General features: G+C 36.3%; 1 protein-coding gene across 1 annotated transcript in view; it reads left to right on the top strand.

Moving 5' to 3' along the window:
- Positions 1–11,453, top strand: part of TTC21B (tetratricopeptide repeat domain 21B) — an 83,917-nt gene extending 72,464 nt beyond the window's left edge. Inside the window, exons 26-29 of the mRNA XM_011958028.1 lie at positions 895–1,119; positions 4,090–4,210; positions 8,573–8,640; positions 9,980–11,453. Of these exons, the coding sequence (XP_011813418.1) occupies positions 895–1,119; positions 4,090–4,210; positions 8,573–8,640; positions 9,980–10,057 (492 nt within the window). The 3' untranslated portion in view covers positions 10,058–11,453. The remainder of the gene's footprint in view (positions 1–894; positions 1,120–4,089; positions 4,211–8,572; positions 8,641–9,979) is intronic.
- Positions 11,454–18,524: the final 7,071 nt, after the last annotated feature.

Raw genomic sequence — 18,524 nt, 5'->3', positions numbered from 1 at the left:
TGTGAGCTGCCCACCTGGCCCCTTTATTTGTATGTTAAGCTGAGGCTTCTTTATAAATGCATCGGAATCCCTCTGCTGAAATTTAAGAAGCATCCTACCTTAATCAGGAACATACACATTATTGCTTATGAAAGTTAGTTGTCTGGATAGATCACTAATGGCCTCCATTTTATATGAATTCTCATTAACCTATTGGTTTCATAGAGTGACATTCTCTGACTTCAAACTCGATCCAAAAGAATATCATATAGATTGTTTTAGGAAGCTGCAGACTCCAAATCTAAAAGCATAATTTAAGGCATGAGTTTATTTCATGTACTTTCCAAGTGGTGAATTAATTATGTGCCTTATTTTTAACATTTCGTTGTTCAAACTTTATTGGGAGAAGAGGTTTTTGGATAAAAGGAGAAGGGAGGGGAATAAAGCAATAGAAGTCATAATGGGTAAGGACCATCGTCAGGTAAATTATTGTTACTCGTCTTTGACAGGTGAAAGAAGTAAGGAGCCTAAATGTTAAATCTGAAATACAAACTGCTCAATAAGGATTTTACTGAAACAGTTTTATTTTTTCTGTTTCTATACAAAACTAAAACATGACTATTTGAACCCCATTAAAGATAAAATCTCACTAATTATTGTAATTGTGTGCATATGGCATCTGAATAGTTGTCATTGTCTTGAATTATCTTGACCACACAGTGCTTGACCAAGTTTCTTCATAGCAGCTTGAGGGTATTTGATGTGTTAAATAATGACTTGTAATCACAGTTATCTGTAATGGAACTAGAAATAGAATCCACAAACTAGTTCTCATGTAGCATTTTCTGCTTTCTGTATGTTTTTGAGACATTTATGTTTGTGCATCTTGTGGTCTAAAAGTTTATTTTCTTATAGAAGGATCATATCCCAGCACTCTTGGGAATGGCAACGGCTTATATGATCTTGAAACAGACTCCACGAGCCAGAAACCAGCTGAAACGTATTGCGAAAATGAATTGGAATGCTATTGATGCCGAAGAGTTTGAGAAGAGTTGGCTGCTACTTGCTGATATTTACATTCAATCAGCAAAATATGACATGGCAGAAGAATTATTAAAACGATGCCTACGTCATAATAGAGTAGGTGATTGAAGAGTAGAAAATAATTATTGACCTTTGCTGCATGAGCTTTATCGTTGAGTGTTAGTCCATTTCCAAGGATTCCTGTGTGATTTTTGAAAATTAAATGTTTATTCTTACCACAATCAAGAAACAAGCATTAATAATAAGAAAAAAGCCGTTTGTCCTTTAAAGTTTAAAAAAAAAAAAAGATTTATGCAATTTCAAGTTTCAGCTCTAGTGATGCCCTACTTAACGGAAAGTGTTTTTGGAATGTCAAACGTTTGCCTGTGATTATCCATCTCATCCCAGAACTAATGAAAGTTGCAGAAGAACATTAATTGCGGACGTCTGTCCCTCCCATTAAGAAATACGCTTGATGAATTTACTGCAGCTGCATGTCATTTTCTCATTATTAGAATCTATTATGCATAATATATTTTGTGGGAGAAAGTCTTTTCAGCTTTTAATTTCATTTGTTTAATAAAAATTCCTTATCTTTAGGTATAAAATTGAGTATTATAAAGTCCTTAGAATTTAAGACTTTTTACTAACATTTTGGTGTTTAACTACAAAAGATGTCATTATAGCAGTTCTTTAAAGTTAAGATTTATTTTTTTGTTGAGAAATAATTACACACAACTTAGAAATGATATTTATCTTCATGTATTCATATCAATTACTTCAAAATCTTAATCACAGTAAATCTGTTTTATTCTCCTTGAGCAAATTAGATTACAAATGGACCATTTATTTTTAAAAAAGGAATTGTGATTATCTAGTACTATTAAGATTCTTTCCTAGGAACTTAAGAACCTGAATGATCCAAGCATTTATCAATGTATAAACTATTCTAGATGATTAGTTACATAAATTTTATATTAAATTGGCTTTGAAAAGCAGAATGCTCATTAATAGGCTTTGAAAATCTAAATTGCTTAGTAGATTACCCTTTCATATCTAGTCTAGGATTAACCAAGATTGCATGGGAATTTCAGTGCACACAGAATTTCAGTTTGCCACAACGCTGATAACAATACATTGCATGGCTGAACATGATGGCTGCTTTAGAAGCTTCATTCAGCCCTGCTGGTTGAATATGTTGATATTGAAAGCATGACATTTAAGAACTAAAGCTTAGGAACCTTGAATTACATAATTAAAAAAATGGAAGCCATCCATATCTGGGGCAGGAAATGTACAAGACGACACTAGACTGTCTTGCTGTACCAGATGATGAAGGAAGCTATCCATGATGATTAGAGTTTGTGTCAAAGATCTAGGGGCCAACTTGAAGACACCTCCAGCAGCCGAAGTTGGGATACTTTAAGTATCGATAAGAATGATAACTGCAATATATTGAAACACATAAAATCTGTTTAAATCCATGACTTCTCAAAGATCCAAAATAGAGAAAAACAAACAAAAAACCTAATTGGTGACCACTACAGTATGCTAGTGAACTGACTGCTCTTTCTAAAGCTTGCAAATAAATATCCTGCCTTTTCTATACAGAATTGGTTAACCAAATAGTCAATGAGACGTTTCTCATCATAGGCATTTTCCAGCTAACAAATGAAGAAAGACTGATAGACTGTCCCCATTTTTCAACCCTGATAAATTTATATATGGATATAACATCACAAAAAGATGGAGAATCAGACATTCTGTGCTTCCCAGTAGAAGAACATACATCAATGGCAGGGCTAGGGTTGGGATGAGACAAGTGAAACACTCAGTAGTCAAGATAAATAATAATTTAATGCAGCTGTGCTGAACTTTATTGGAGCCTGAGTCAAAAGAGAATATGTGCATTCCTATATTCATATTTTTATGTTTTTTTAAAAATGGGTAATTGGTAATAGTTTTAATGAAAATATTGCTGGTGAGATTTCTTCCATTAAAGTGAGAAAAGTAAAATGATAAGAAATTAAGTTTAGGTATAAATAAAATGTTCAGTCTTAAATGTAGTGATTTTTAATATATACTTTCAGATTCTTCAATATTTTTAAACTCATATTCTCGGAAAAAATGCAATTAAGAAATATACAAAAACACACATCTATGTTTTTATGCCTCAGGCTCCAGTGTGGCTTATCATGGCACTGATGTTAGAAGTAGATTCACCCCTCCCCTCCAGAATCAAAATGGAATCCAAACCTCTAATTACAATTTCCAGAAAATGTCAGTGACATAGGAATATGTTATATAAACACCACAAAGATGCAGTCAACTAAACCTGCGCTGTGAGAAATTTGGGGATAAATATTCGTTTCTATTGCATTTCTTTTCAAGAAAAGAGACACAGAGAGACAGACAGACATACTAAAGGAAACCTCTAGATCAAAAAAGACTAGATCAAAACATTGACCACTTACAATGTTTGGTCCTTATTCAGTCCTCAATCTAACAAAAACAAATTATATTGAGACAATTAAAATTTGGACAGTACTGGATATTTGGTGCTATTAAGGAGTCATAAACATTTTATGTGTGATACAATTGTTTCTGTTTAAATAACATCTTTAGAGATGCACACTAACACATTGAGACTTAGTTGATATAATATCTGAGGATATTTTCTGTTAATACAGAAGGGTAGGTTTGTGAGATAGAGGTGAAACAGTATTAGTCACGAAATAATTGTTGAAGATGTGGGTTTGTGGAGTTCATTATGCTCTTATCTCCGTTTTTGTGTGTGTTGAAATTACTCATAATAGTGTACATGTGCTTGTGTAAAATACAAATGTCCTGTTGTGTATTTCTGATTCTGTAAAGAAAACCCTGATTCTGCAGATTTGTAATGGAGACTTGCCATCAGAATCATTTATTAAGTTCAGTAAAAAATTTGATTGCCTAGCCAAGGTTGAAAACCATCATTTGATTTGTCATTTAAATGGGTTAATATGATTGACCTCTATAGTCACAAACATCCCATAAAATCTTAGTGATATCAAGCTTAATCTATTGATGTCTCCCATTTTTCTTCAGTCTTGCTGCAAAGCTTATGAATACATGGGATACATTATGGAAAAAGAGCAAGCATATACAGATGCCGCCTTGAACTATGAGATGGCATGGAAATACAGCAATCGGACAAATCCAGCAGTAGGTGAGTTTGGCAATCACCTAGATTTTTCACAGAAAAATTATGTTTTATTTATTACTTTTCATTTAAATGCATTTGATTTTTTTCAAAACGATAAACATTGAGTCAATTTTCATTGTCAACCTTTCTGAAAGGAGAATAAATTTTATATTTATAATATATTATTAGCTACTAATAGTTCAATTTCCTGAGTTCCAAACTTGTCCTCAGTCACCTCAGTGTACATCTAGTCTAATTCTGACCCCTTCTCTTCCTTCTAAAAGGAGGTGCTATTTTGAAATTGGGAATGCCATGGAAAAAGATGTTTCCATTGCGAAGTAAGTTAGGAAAATATTGCATTAAATTTAATTACACAGGTTTCTTTACTTCTCAAAGCCGTTAAACACTAATGTATATTGCGATGGATATCACAGAGGGGCCGTGTTTCCCACAATTATTTGACCATGGGCCATTTTTTTTTTCTCCTGAGCATCATCCACTCCCAGTGTTTTATAGGCTGTTAGTTTGAGTAATGCTAATCTACAGTGTCCCTAACAGAGGTGGCATCAGAATATATGTCATGACCAACCTCTCCCCTCATGCCAGGGAGCTCATCCTCATGTTTGTGTACTCTTTCTTTGTGTTGGGTTGAAATATGTCTCCTTGAAACTGCCCAAGTCTGTTTTCCGGAGCAACCTACAGAATGCCTCCCTCTTACAGATCATGACCTTTTAAATTTCAGTCTTCTGTCCTGTGTCCTAGGGCTTCTTTTCAAGCCATCTGCAGTTACTTGTCCATTCTTCCTAAGATTGAATTCTGTCTGAGTCTCTCATCTTCCTTGTTGCTGTCTCCTGGAAGCTCTAAAATAGTGTTTCCCAAACTGTGCTTTGGAATACTTGGGGAGATTTTAATAATTATTATTTTTTTAAATTAAACAGAATGGAGTATGAAGGTGGTAGATGCCATGGCCATGTAAGTTTGGAAAGTGCTGCTTTATTTTTCCATGCCCCTCTGACCTGTTGTACCATAAATGAAAAACCTCTTAACTATGGTTTGGCTAGTTATAATTAAGCTATTTTTTTCTTTTGATTAGGCATTTTGTCATTGTTAATTCAGCCTAAGATGGCATCAGTCTTTTCAGCAGCCATGTCACAGTGTGAATTCAATTTTGATTTGCAGTCAAATGAGTCACCCTCACACTAACTGCTGTCAGCTCAGGTCTTCCCTCATCTTTTAGTTTCCTGGAGTCTGTTCTTATACTCTACTAGACTTGTACAAAGCACAGGAACTAATGATTTTATAGTATTTTTTATTCTAAGGTGTGACATATCTTTTAGAATAAAGTCACCTCATAAAATAAAAAGTCCTTAAATATCCTTAAAATACTAATTTTGACACTTTATTCCACAGAAGGAATGAACATAGAAGTTAAATTATTTATATATTCCATTCCTTGGAAGACCTCAACAAATAAAGAGATTCCAAATGACTAGTTCTTTCATTGTGTCATCATTGTATTTTGTAGATTATTTTATCAGTTCCTCCAACTTTGCTTTGATAAACATTTCTTTCCAAGGCTCTCCATTAATTCCTCAATTTCATCCTTAAGATTGTCATTGCATCTAACTTCCTCAACCTGCCTGCCAAATAAACAATGCATTTCACTTTTTCAGTTGTCTGAAAACCCTTAAAATGGTGCTCATGGCCAGGCGCGGTGGCTCACGCCTGTAATCCCAACACTTTGGGAGGCCAAGGTGGGCAAATCACCTGAGGTCAGGAGTTCGAGACCAGCCTGGCCAATATGGTGAAACACCGTCTCTACTAAAAATACAAAAATTAACGGGGCATGGTGGCAGCCACCTGTAATCCCAGCAACTCGGGAGGCTGAGGCAGGAGAATTGCTTGAACCCGGGAGGTGGAGTTTGCAGTGAACCAAGATCGCACCACTGCACTGCAGCTTGATTGACAGAGTGAAACTTTGTCTCAAAAAAAAAATAAAAAAAAATCATGCTCATGCTCTTCCCATAGATTTCAGGATTGAATATTGTCATTATGAGAGGCACCAGGATGAATGATGAATGGATAATTTGCTTGACTGCAGTAAATTGCAAAAATTTATTTATAAATAAATAAATATATATACACATACATATATACACAGCCACATCATTTTGTGCACCTTAAATATATACGAGGAAAAAAAGAAACACACTAGGAACAACTGAGATCCAATGAGAGAAGAAACTATTCATGTTGCCCCCTTCATACCCATTCTCAGGTTACGTGACAGTCATTAGACTGTGTACAATGTTTGCGTTCTCTCTGTCTCTCCTGGTTGCATGTGGTTGAGTTCTAGTAAGTGTGGCAGGTATAGCACAGCTGCAGTGCACATTTTCTTTCCCCTTTTGAGCTCTTTATTTCCTCTGAAATTTTTGTACTAGGTCGTGTATCAAGTTTCTTCCAGTGTTAAAATTCTGTGATGATAAGTTGAATGTTTACATATAAAAAATGCTAATACTTTGTGGTATTCTAAGGTTTTAAAAACCATTTCACAAGTATTTTATGTGATTTTTAAAATTATACCAAGAGTTAGAGGGAGGAGTTGTTATTCCTGGTTTAGCAATGAGAAAACCTGAAAATGACAGCTCAAACCACTTGCATAAGATCCCAAAGCTAGTCAGGAAACCACAAACCAAAACTGACATCTTGACTAGTTTCCATGTAAGTATGTTTGGCATGACATCTTAAAAATCGCTTTTATTTTTGAATGTCACAAACCCTTTTAGTTCATTTTAGAATTTGTTGGTAATAACATCAAATTTACCTCTCTGGAACGTCGTATTTTCGTCTAAAATCTGAGCTGTGAGATTCTGTCATAGGCCCTGCACACGTGTGCCTGTGTGTGTGTGTGTGTGTGTAGATATATGTATATACAGTCATGTGTTGCTTAACAGTGGAAATATTCTGAGATATGCATCGTTAGACAATGTCATTATTGTGTGAACATCTTAAGAGTACACTTACACAAACCTGGGTGGTAGATCCTACTACACACCTAGGCTATCTGGTATAGCCTATTGCTCCTAGGCTGCATGCCTGTACAGCATGTTACTGTCCTGAATGCTATAAGCAGTGTGTGTATGTAAACGTATAAAAGGTACAGCAAAAATACAGTATTAAAATCTTTGGGACCACCATGATGTATGTGATCTGTTGTTAATGAAACATCATCATGCAGTGCCTGACTATATAAAATAGTATGAATTTTAGATCATTTCTATTTCTTTCTTTTTACTACCATCTGATAATGTTAGCCAGTAATTCTTTTCAAACACTTAAAATTTTAAACATTTGGTTTGGTACTTTTATTAGAGCCCAAGAGCACTATTCACATTTCTTATTTCATATTTTTAAGAGGTAGGGTGAGATATTTATTATTACACATTATTTTATATTGCATTATATCTTGTTTACTGAGTGCACAGCTACTGTTACTTTTCTTCTTTTCTCATTTTTATAGCATGTTACAGGAGAACAACATCCATTAAAAGTAATGTCTTAAACATTCTTCTAATTGTTGATAGTAGAAATGTGGCATTTCACTATCAGTAATTGTGATAATTCTTACCAGTCATTGATGACTAATCTGCCTTCCTCTGTGTCACTCTCCTACGTGCTTTGTCTTTTCGCCATACTCCAAGTTCATCAACTCCCTATGTGTCCTACCACTGGCCTTAATCCACGCAGTTTCCTCTGTCTGAGAGTGTCCTTGATTCCCACTTTAGGCTAGTTTATGCCTCATTCTTCAGATTTCAGCATCTCTTGATACCTTATTCTTCCCCGATTCAGGTTCTTTATGGTAACTCTTGGCCTGGATCTTTCTTTCATAACATTTATCTCAGTTTTGAAATTATTCATTTACTCAAGAAATTATTTTAAAATGTATTTTTTCTCCTAATAGAATGCAAACCTCATAACTGTAGGCATCAGTTTGCCTGTGTTAAGTGCTAAATAAATCTGTACTGTATAAGTGAATGGCTGTGTTGTCATTTACTGCCTTATGATGAGTTTTTACTATCACCTGAAATAAATGAGACTTTTCTAGTAAGTTATAGAAACCACAGTTGTGGAATGGCAGCTTTCTGACCAATCAGTGTATTCACCGTGATCCTTTTTTCCAACTCCACTTTCTTTTCTTCTTACACTTCTTTTGTGTCACTCTGCCTTCTATTATCACACAACTTCTCTGTGTAGTGTAGTTTAGTTGTTCATTCACCAGCCTCCTTTACAGATTCTCTAGTGAGTAAGCAAAGAGAGGAGGAGGCAAGGAAAAGTAATAGTAGCAGTGTACTCCATCATTCTGTTTTATGGTTTTTGTCTTAACAGGATACAAACTGGCATTTAATTACTTAAAAGCAAAAAGATATGTGGATTCAATTGACATATGTCACCAGGTAAACACTTAAATTTAGATTCCTTAAAATTTTTCAGATGCACAATTTCCTACTTTTTAAAATCTCCAGATGTATGTGAATAGAAGTAGAGGATATATAATTTTAGTTAAATAATTTATCAAGTATGTTTAGGAAGATTATCCATGTTCAAAATTTAGAAAATGATGTTCACCTGAATAAAAAACATGTTTTTACTTTGAGATCAAATAATAAAATGTTTATGTCACTTTAAAGACAAGGACCACTGAAGGGTACATATTAAACAATAAACCATAGAATATTTACATGTATGGAAAGAAGTAGGATTAAAGAGGTGGAGTAAAAGAGACTTTTACTTTAAAAATAAATAAATAAAAAGGACCAGTGGGAGAAACATATTAAATAAAATTTAGTCTTTAAGTTAGCAGATATTTGAAGACGGTATAGATTCTCCAGATCATTGTTCTGATTAGAAGTTCTTGTGAATGTGTCTGAATCTGGTTATTAGAGAATTCAGATTGATCAATTAGAGATAAAAAGGAATTCTATTAGAAGTCATTCAATTACATTCTGTAATTCATCCCCTACGAAATGATCACCTACTAAGATGACAAATATTTAAATTATGGTTTTAGAATTTGCAGAGTCTCTTTATATATACATTGTCCCATTGATATTCCATATAAGACATTCTATTAAACATCGTGAGGACCTCCAAGAAAAGTTCCTTAGAAAAGAATTTTGTAATGCCCCTTATCCCACAGAGCTATCTGTCAGCATCATTACAGTAAATACTTGGCCCTAGTAATTGCGGTTAGTTACTGAGTCTCTGTAAAGCAGTATTTCAGGCAGGTTAGGGTTGTATGCTAATGTAAGGCTATATATTAGGATCATTTTTGGAGTTATTTAAAAAAAAAACAAGTATCTCCCCACTCTTAGACTCAGTAGATCTAGAAATATGTATATCTCAAGATCATTTCAGGTAAAGCTAATGTGGGCTGCTGTATAAAAGTCACTTTCTAAGGGTTTATCAAATATTATGAATGAAAAGCTAAATTACAAAACTATTCTAAATCATTGATACATAATTGTTTTATACAACTCATCTATTATCTAGGCAATTATATTTGTTATATTTTCCACATTTGATATTCACATTCTATTGTTCTCATCTAACTACCGTTAATATAAAGGAATCATCATGTTACATTTAAAATGCCACCATTAAAAAGTGTTATAGCCGTTGTAGTATTAGTACAAGGAAATCTTAACTATAATGCTCATTTCTAGTAAATTTTGTAGCTCCATAGTTTTTGATCATTAGTTACAAGTTTTTGTGGGTTCTTTATTTGTTTTGCAGGTTCTTGAAGCACATCCAACTTACCCAAAAATCAGAAAGGATATACTTGATAAGGCCCGTGCATCTTTAAGACCTTGAAAATAATTTTAACTTAGGTGTTGGTTTAACAGGAAATGAAAGAAATCTAACTTAAAGTTCTTCCTGTTCAAAACAGGTTTGAGCTCAGTGCTTTGTTATTAGAAGTATCCCCTTTTTTGTCCAGCAGAGGTTGCTGCTGTACATCAAGAGAAGTACTGTGGTACTATGTGAAATTGGTGTTTCCTAATGCAGTTGAATGAGAGCTGGTCTATTTGACTCTGTTTTGATTAGGTACAGATTTGGTGACTCTGTGGTAAAGACTATAATTATTTCTATAAAGAATATTTTGTTAAAATCTAGGTAATTAAATACCCTGTATCTTTTCTAAGGAATATTGTTTATTTCAGGAAATATATTTAAAATGCATTGTTCTCTTTTAAAGTGGTTTTGTTATATTCTTTTTTTTTTTTCAAGATGGAGTCTTGATCTGCCACCCAGGCTGGAGTGCAGTGGCACGATCGTGGCTCACTGCAACCTCCGCCTCCTGGGTTCACGCGATTCTCCTGCCTCAGCCTCGCGAGTAGCTGGGACTAAAGGCATGTGCCATCACGCCCAGCTAATTTTTTGTATTTTTAGTAGAGACAGGATTTCACCGTGTTAATCAGGATGGTCTTGATCTCCTGACCTCGTGATCTGCCTGCCTCGGCCTCCCAAAGTGCTGGGATTACAGGCGCGAGCCCATGCTCCCAGCCTGTTTTTGTTGTATTCTGTGTTGTTTCAAAGATTGGAATAAATCTGCCTGCTAATAACTCATGAAAAAGACAATATATATATTTTAAATATATATTTTAATAAAGGTTTTATAAATGTATGGTTTATATTCCTCTTGGAACTCAAAAGACGTGGTAAGTTTTGCAAAATCAGGGTAAGCTTCCCTGCATTCTGTAATGTTAATGGGTGGTGCTATATTGCAGAAAGTGTAACTTTCATTAAAAAATCTTTTTTGGAAGAGGATAAAGAGTGTGTGTTTCCCTTTCCTTTCTTGAGCTCATTCTTCCTGCTTTCAAGGCTGCTGTGGTCTTAAGAAATAACCAGGACCTGAAATCTCAATTTTTAATAGGTCCCTTATTAGGGATATTTAACCTTAGCCTAGAAAACTTGTCCTGCAGGTGTAATTTCAGACACTGTAACATTTGATGGTAAAGGCTGACCAAATACTTTTGGTCAGCAGGGAGTCACAAAGCACACCATGTGAAGGCAACAGTTTCCCCAGCTCTGTCTAACAGCACCTTGGCATAGAAGCTTTCACTCTTACACTAAATTTAACCTAATCTAGACTTAATCCTTAGCATTATTTTTAATTTCTCACCTACATCTTTTTCAATTTTCCTTAAAATTGTAGTAAACACAGTCCTCAATTTTATTTGCATTTACAATAAACAGTATTTATAAGTCATTTGCTGCTTTTTATTAAATGTCCTGTGTTTGCTTTGAACGACATTCTCTTGTTTCTGATCATTTCTCCCATTTTTCAAAATCCTTTTCATTTTAATTATGTTATAAAATTCCAAATATTCCTCTTTTTACTTAGCAAAACAGTTATATGTGTGTGTGTGTGTGCTTTCTTTTGTTTTTGTTTTTGAGAAAGCGTCTCACTGTCACCCAGGCTAGAGTGCAGTGGTGCGATCTTCCCCACTGCAACCTCTACCTCCTGGATTCAAGCAGTTCTCCTGCCTCAGCTTCCTGAGTAGCTGGGACTACAGGCGCACACCTGACTAATTTTTGTATTTTTAGTAGAGATGGGGTTTCACCATGTTGGCCAGGCTGGTCTCGAACTTCTGGCCTCAAGTGATCTGGCTGCCTTGTCACCTAGCTTTTATTTATGGCATTTCATAGAAATGTTTAATAATAAGAGCATTTATAAGGCACTTCATATATGTTAAAATGCTTTTATATTTCTTATATTTGATCTTAACAAACCTATAATGCCGGAATTATTATCCCTGTTTTATAAATCTGGAATCATGAAACATTACCTCTTTTTCTTTAATTCAGGTAGAGAAATATCTTTCGGCCCGAGTGGACTTTTTTTTTTTTGAGACGGAGTCTTGCTCTGTCCCCCAGCCTGGAATGCAGTGAGTGACACTCACTGCAACCTCCGCCTCCCGGGTTCACGCCATTCTCCTGCCTCTGCCTCCCGAGTAGCTGGGATTACAGGTGCCCGCCACCACGCCTGGCTAATTTTTGTATTTTTAGTAGAGACGGGGTTTCACCATGTTAGCCAGGATGGTCTCGATCTCCTGACCTTGTGATCCACCCACCTCGGTCTCCCAAAGTACTGGGATTACAGGCGTGAGCCACCACGCCCAGCCTGTGAGTGGACATTTTTAAGGACAATGCTATGGACTGAATGTTTGTGTCCCCCCAAACTTCATATGTTGACATCCTAATCTTTAATGTGATAGTATTGGGAGGTGAAGCTTTAGGAAATAATTATGTCATAAGGCTGAAGCCCTTGTGAGTGGGATTGGTGCCCTTATAAAAGGGACCCCAGAGAGTACTCTAGCTATCTTTCTACCATATGAGGACACAATAAGAAGTCAACTATTTGCAACCAAAAGAGGGTCCTCACGAGAATCTGGTGGTGCTGGAACCGTGATCTCAGACTTCCAGCCTCCAGAACTGTGAGAAATAGATTTGTTTTGTTGATAAGCCCACCGGTTTGTGATATTACTGCAGCCGGAGCTGACTTGGGCAGAAATCACATAACAGAATGCCTTTAGTAGTTCCAATGAACTTGCATCATGGGATGCTAGAATCATGGAAATTGGATAGAGAAATAGAGCATCTGTTCTCTCAGCAAGACATTTCCAAATCAGTTTTCCTATCTGTAAGAGGAGAGGAAGGTTTTGTTTGTTTTTTAAGCAGCCATTTATTTTGCACCTGCCATTTGTTAGATGCTATTTTAGGGACTTTCCTTACTTTATGTCTTTTAATTTTCAGTCAGCTATTAAGAGAAATAATATTCCCACTTTTCAGATAAGAAAGAAGACCTGGACTAAATGATTTGCCCAGGGTCACAGAGAAAAGTGTCAGAACCTGAATTCCATACTGGCCCAGTCAACTTCAAAGCCTCTGCCTTATTTATTATATTAAGATGCCTTCTATAACTAAGAGAGAATGTTTCTATAAGAAAAAGTGATCTTGTCTACCTCTGGCTAGCAGAAGAAACTGACTGGTGTATCACAGAGATAGCTAAGTAATGAAGAACAAGATGAACTGAGTGGAATGAACAGCTGTTACAAATGGAGAAACTATCAAAGAGCAGTCTAATTGAAGAGCAGTGTAGTGTAGCAGTCAAGAGCATGGATCTGAAATCAGACCAGCCTGGATTTAAGTTTTGGCTCTACCATTACCCAGATGTTTCATCTTTCTCCAAGTTACACACTCTCAGCCTCAGTTTTTTCACCCATAAACAAGCATATAAGGATAATAACCTGCCTCGGGTTGTAAGGATTAAAGGGAACTTATATAAAACCTATAATGAATCTGACTCACTAGGCTCTTAATAAATAGTAGCTCCTCTTATAAGCAGAACAGGGCCAAGTAGTAATTACAACTGAGAAGAGAAAATGCTGTTCAAAGCAAGATGAAAAAGGTGAGTAAAGTCCCTTAGAGAGCTCAGCCCTACAGGATTTGAGATTCTCATTCATTCATACCCTCTCTCCTTCCCTCCCTTCTCATTTTTCTGCTTCAACTACTTCCCTCTTTTCCTCTCTCTCTACCCACCAAATATTATGCTAGACTCCACATGCAGCGTGTCATTTTATCCACCTTGAGCTTGCTTTTGCCCTACTCTTCTCGCTGTGGAATTCTCTTCCTCCTGTCCCTCCCTTCATCCCCGCTTCCTACTCTGAGCTTCCTTCTCCAGGTTTGCTCCTTCTTTCCATCAGGTATCACTTTATCACCACCTCCTCAAAGAGGCCATGTTCATGTCCAAGCCCATAATCTCAAGTAGCCATCCTGTGATTCTGTGTCGTATTATCCTTTTTAAACTTTGTGCAGCACTTACTACCTCTGATGTTTGTCTTCTTTAAGGATTTGATTGCCTCCTGTGACAAGCCCAAGGTCTGTGACAGTTGGAGCTCAAACTAGGCAGTCTTGATTCCAGACTCCTCTAAACTAGTATTTCAAGGAACTAAAGCCCATGACATGTTAAATGGAAGTTTGGGGACTTACACTCAGGATGGAAGCAGGGGAACACAGCAGAAATGAAAGAATTTTCTGTGGATCTGAGATCTGGACACCTGCCCCCCTCATGGTAAGTATGCAGTTGTAAATTTAATGTACTTTTGACCTTAATTCAGCTAGTATGGTGAACTGGGTCCCAAGAGGAAATAGCTTTCTTCCCCAGAAGTCAAGAACCTAGAGCAAATCTGGAAGGCTTTTATGCATGGACAGCTGAGGAAGCAGGTTGAACTTTGCACTAGAGTAGAAGTGGATAATGGAATCACTATGGAAACCAAAAGACCAATTAAGAATCTGACAGGAGCAATCCTAGTTTGTGACTGGAGATGACAAGTGAATAGCTTTAAAATTGGATCATATAACAGCGTTCATGCTGATAGATTTTTTTAAATGCAAGGTTGGCAAAGGTGCAAGGAAACCACCACATTCGGACGCTGCTCGTCAAAGTGTAGCACAGCCTTCCTGAAGGGAATTTGGCAGCACAAAATAAGAGTCTGTCGTTCAATCAAGTGATCCCATGTAGAGAAATTTATCACAGGAAATATTCCGAAGTTTTCTCAAAGGTTTCCAATTTTAAACATTGTAACAGTGAATTTTTTGCTGCTTTTGGTTATCAAAACATGCAACATGAGGTTGTCAAATATGTAAGATTCGACCAATAATATAGTACTAGGTAGTTTTTGAAAACTATTTCAAGGGTTTATTTATGTATTTAATTTTTTTGGCTCATGCCTGTAATCCCAACACTTTGGGAGGCCGAGGCGGTGGTTTCCCTGAGCTCAGGAGTTTGCAACCAGCCTGGGCGACACGGTGAAACCTCGTCTCTACTAAAATACAAAAAATTAGCTGGGCATGGTGGTGTGCGCCTGTAATACCAGCTACTTGGGAGGCTGCGGCAGGAGAATTGCTTGAACCTGGGAGGTGGAGGTTGCAGTGAACCAAGACTGCGCCACTGCACTGCAGCCTGAGCAACAGCAAGACTCCATCTCAAAAAAAAAAAGTTTTTTTTGAAAGATTTTAACTGCTAAAATGCTCACAAAATAAGTGAAAAGGCCGGGCGCGGTGGCTTAAGCCTGTAATCCCAGTACTTTGGGAGGCCAAGATGGGCGGATCACGAGGTCAGGAGATCGAGACCATCCTGGCTAACATGGTAAAACTCTGTCTCTACTAAAAAATACAAAAAAAAAACCTAGCCGGGCGAGGTGGTGGGCGCCTGTAGTCCCAGCTACTCGGGAGGCTGAGGCAGGAGAATGGCGTAAACCCGGGAGGCAAAGGTTGCAGTGAGCTGAGATCTGGCCACTGCTCTCCAGCCTGGGTGACAGAGTGAGACGCCATCTCAAAAAAAAAAAAAAAAAAAGTGAAAAAAGAGGAAAATGTAACTATTCAAATAATAATATATCCATTTGCCAAAAATATAGATGCATATAAGAATATATGAAACTAGATGAAACTAACCCAATTGTTAACATAGTTATATCTGAGTGATGAAATATTTATTTACCATTGTAAAAGTTAACTGGAATTAACATATATTCTACACTGAAAAAAAAGGTTTTTGTTGTTTTTTAGAGAACAGCCTTCTCAAACTTGCTTTTTGCTGTTTAAAGTTATTTTTCTGAACACAGGCAAAGAGAAAAAGCTAAACAAAAGCTGACATTTCAACTCTCGATACCACACTTTACTATTAATTGTTAATGCAAAATGTAACCTATATTACTTCAACGGCCAGCGATAGCGATTCAGAAAGTGGAAGATAGAAAAAAAGACAGCGAGAAAGTAGTAGTAGGAGTGGTAACAGAAGTGGTAATAGAACTTAAGAGTTCCAGAGGGAATGTGTAAGAGCACAGTCCTGCAATTACATAAAGAATTGAGAGCAAACCCAGTACTCTGTAATTTTAGTCCATTATTCCAGTAACAAAGTTTTAATGATGATTCTACCAGATATAATAAATTAGAAGCCAGTGGAAATATCTGAAAACCTGCCGAGCCTCCACGTGTGGTCATGTGGTGTGTGCACTGCAGAGGGTGACCCAGCTAAGGGCGCAGGAGATGGAAGCAGAAATCCTCCAAGTCTTACCACTCTGCAACTGCATCCCCATGCAGGAGGACTCCCTTTTCTAATTTGAATACAACTTTCTCATAGGCTAGTGGAAGCCCTGCGAATGGTAGGCGAGGAACTCCAGTCGGTATAGAAAAGATTTTAAAAATAAGGCTGAGGGTGAAGAGTGATGTGTCCATAAGGGTGTGAGAAGTCTGTCTTTTAAGATAAGAGCTACTTGGGCATCTATGGAGAAAAAAAAAAAGCCAGTAAATATTGAAGGTACAAGAAAGAGAGGAGGGGAAAACCTGAGTAGAAAAATGGTGGCGTCCAGGGGGTGCACAATTTTTGCGAGGGGAGTGAAGGAACAAATGAACTGCAGAAAGAGTCACTGATAAAAAGGTGGCTTCAGGAGCCCTTATGCTAATTGGCTCCAGTAGTTTTATAATGAATAAAATAGTCTTTGAGCTAAGGGCAGTACCACTCCTTCACATACATAGGATCTTGGACCTCTGCTTTCTTTGAACTCTTAAGGCATTTTTCACTTGTATCTAGGTTCCTGGTTGTGGTTGTTGGAAGTCAGCCTGCCAGATTAGAGGGGAGTTACTGTAACATGGTAAGTCCCAATTATGAGCAAAAATGTGCTACCCCCCTTCTAATACTTTTCTTAAGAACCAGATGTTTTCCAGAAAAATGTTTCACTCTGCAATCTGCCTTACGGTGCACATCAGTAAATCTGGCACAATGCCCATAAAAGCAATCTGATCCCATAAATGAAGGATGCGGAGTAATGAGCAGGTTCTAAATGTCTTACTTCTGAGTGGTATAACATGAGACTCGATGGCAATCCTTAAACCAGGCTGCTTTCAAATAGTATGTATGTTATTTTTATCTTCCTTCAAACAAATTCTTTTGGCAATGTAAAATAAACCCTGTGTTTTTTTTTTTTTTTTAAGGGAGTATTTTAAGAAGGTAATTACTATTTCCATTTTCACCAAAAGCAGCCTAGTTTTATTTTTAATGGGTAAGTGATGTAAGAACTTTAAAAAACCACTTGCAACACAGAGGACAGAGCTGGAAAGTGTTCAGTAGTGTCCTTACTTATTTTGGGTCAGGGCAATAGGTCCTTTTCAATAGTTACAGATTCAACTTTCTTTGAAAAACACACTTAAGAACTTTGAGGAAAAAGAATGCACTAAAATGGTAAGCAGTTACAAAAATGCTCTTTTCATATAGTTTAAGTTTAATATATGAAGTTGCTCTAGTAAATAAATACAAACTCCTCCCTTACATAGTTTCCTGAAGAATTTTTTTGTCCAATTTTTCACATTGACTTAAGTTACAAATTGCAGAGGATAGATTAAGGGTCAAGCTGGGTGGGGGCAAGCGCAGGACATTGAGAAATCACAAGTGCAAAGTTAAAATGATTGAATACGTACCATGTGAAGAGTCAAGGTGAGGAAATGGGACAAACGACGTGTCTAGATCCTGATGTCACTTACTTGTGTTAAACACATAAATCTACTGCCTCTTATGTGCTGGGTGGTTGTTTTTGTAGATTTTAAAAAATGCCTAATATTCACTATTAAAGTTTCAATAAAAATGTTTTTGTTTCTACAAAAAGGAAACACTTTTTAAATTTTTTATTTGGAAAAAAATTAAACTTACAGAAAATTGCATGAATAAGATTGCAAAGACCATATATACTAAGGTAAACGTTACAATATTGCTAATATTTTAGACCATTTGCTTTATCATTTGTGCTGTGTGAGTATACGAATTTTATGTATACATTTACATTCACACAGATGTATACACACATATATACATATGATGTTTTTTTCTGAAGATTCTGAAAGTAAGTTGCAAGCATCATAAGCATCATACACATCCCTGTACCCCTAAGTACTTCAGTGATATTTCCAAAGAATATGGGTACACTCCTATATAATCAAACTGTAGTTATCAACTTCAGTAAATTTAACATGGATACCATACTTTAATCTACATCATTTACCACCAATTGATCCAATAAAGTCCTTTTTTTCCTCCAGTCAAAGATCCACTCTGGAATCAGATATTGTATTTACTTGTCATGTCTCTTTATTGTTGCTTAATCTGGAGCATATCCACAGCCTTTCTGTCTTCTACAATATAGACATTTTTTTAAGAAAATGTCCCTCACCCTCTTTTTTTGTAGTAGAATGTTTTTCATTTAGGGTTTGTCTGATATTTCATCAT

This window comes from Colobus angolensis, unplaced genomic scaffold (genome assembly GCF_000951035.1).
Source record: "Colobus angolensis palliatus isolate OR3802 unplaced genomic scaffold, Cang.pa_1.0 Scaffold456, whole genome shotgun sequence".
Classification (NCBI taxonomy): domain Eukaryota; kingdom Metazoa; phylum Chordata; class Mammalia; order Primates; family Cercopithecidae; genus Colobus; species Colobus angolensis.
The sequence above is the reverse complement of the archived record's forward strand: the minus strand, read 5'-3'. Positions and strand labels throughout refer to the sequence as shown.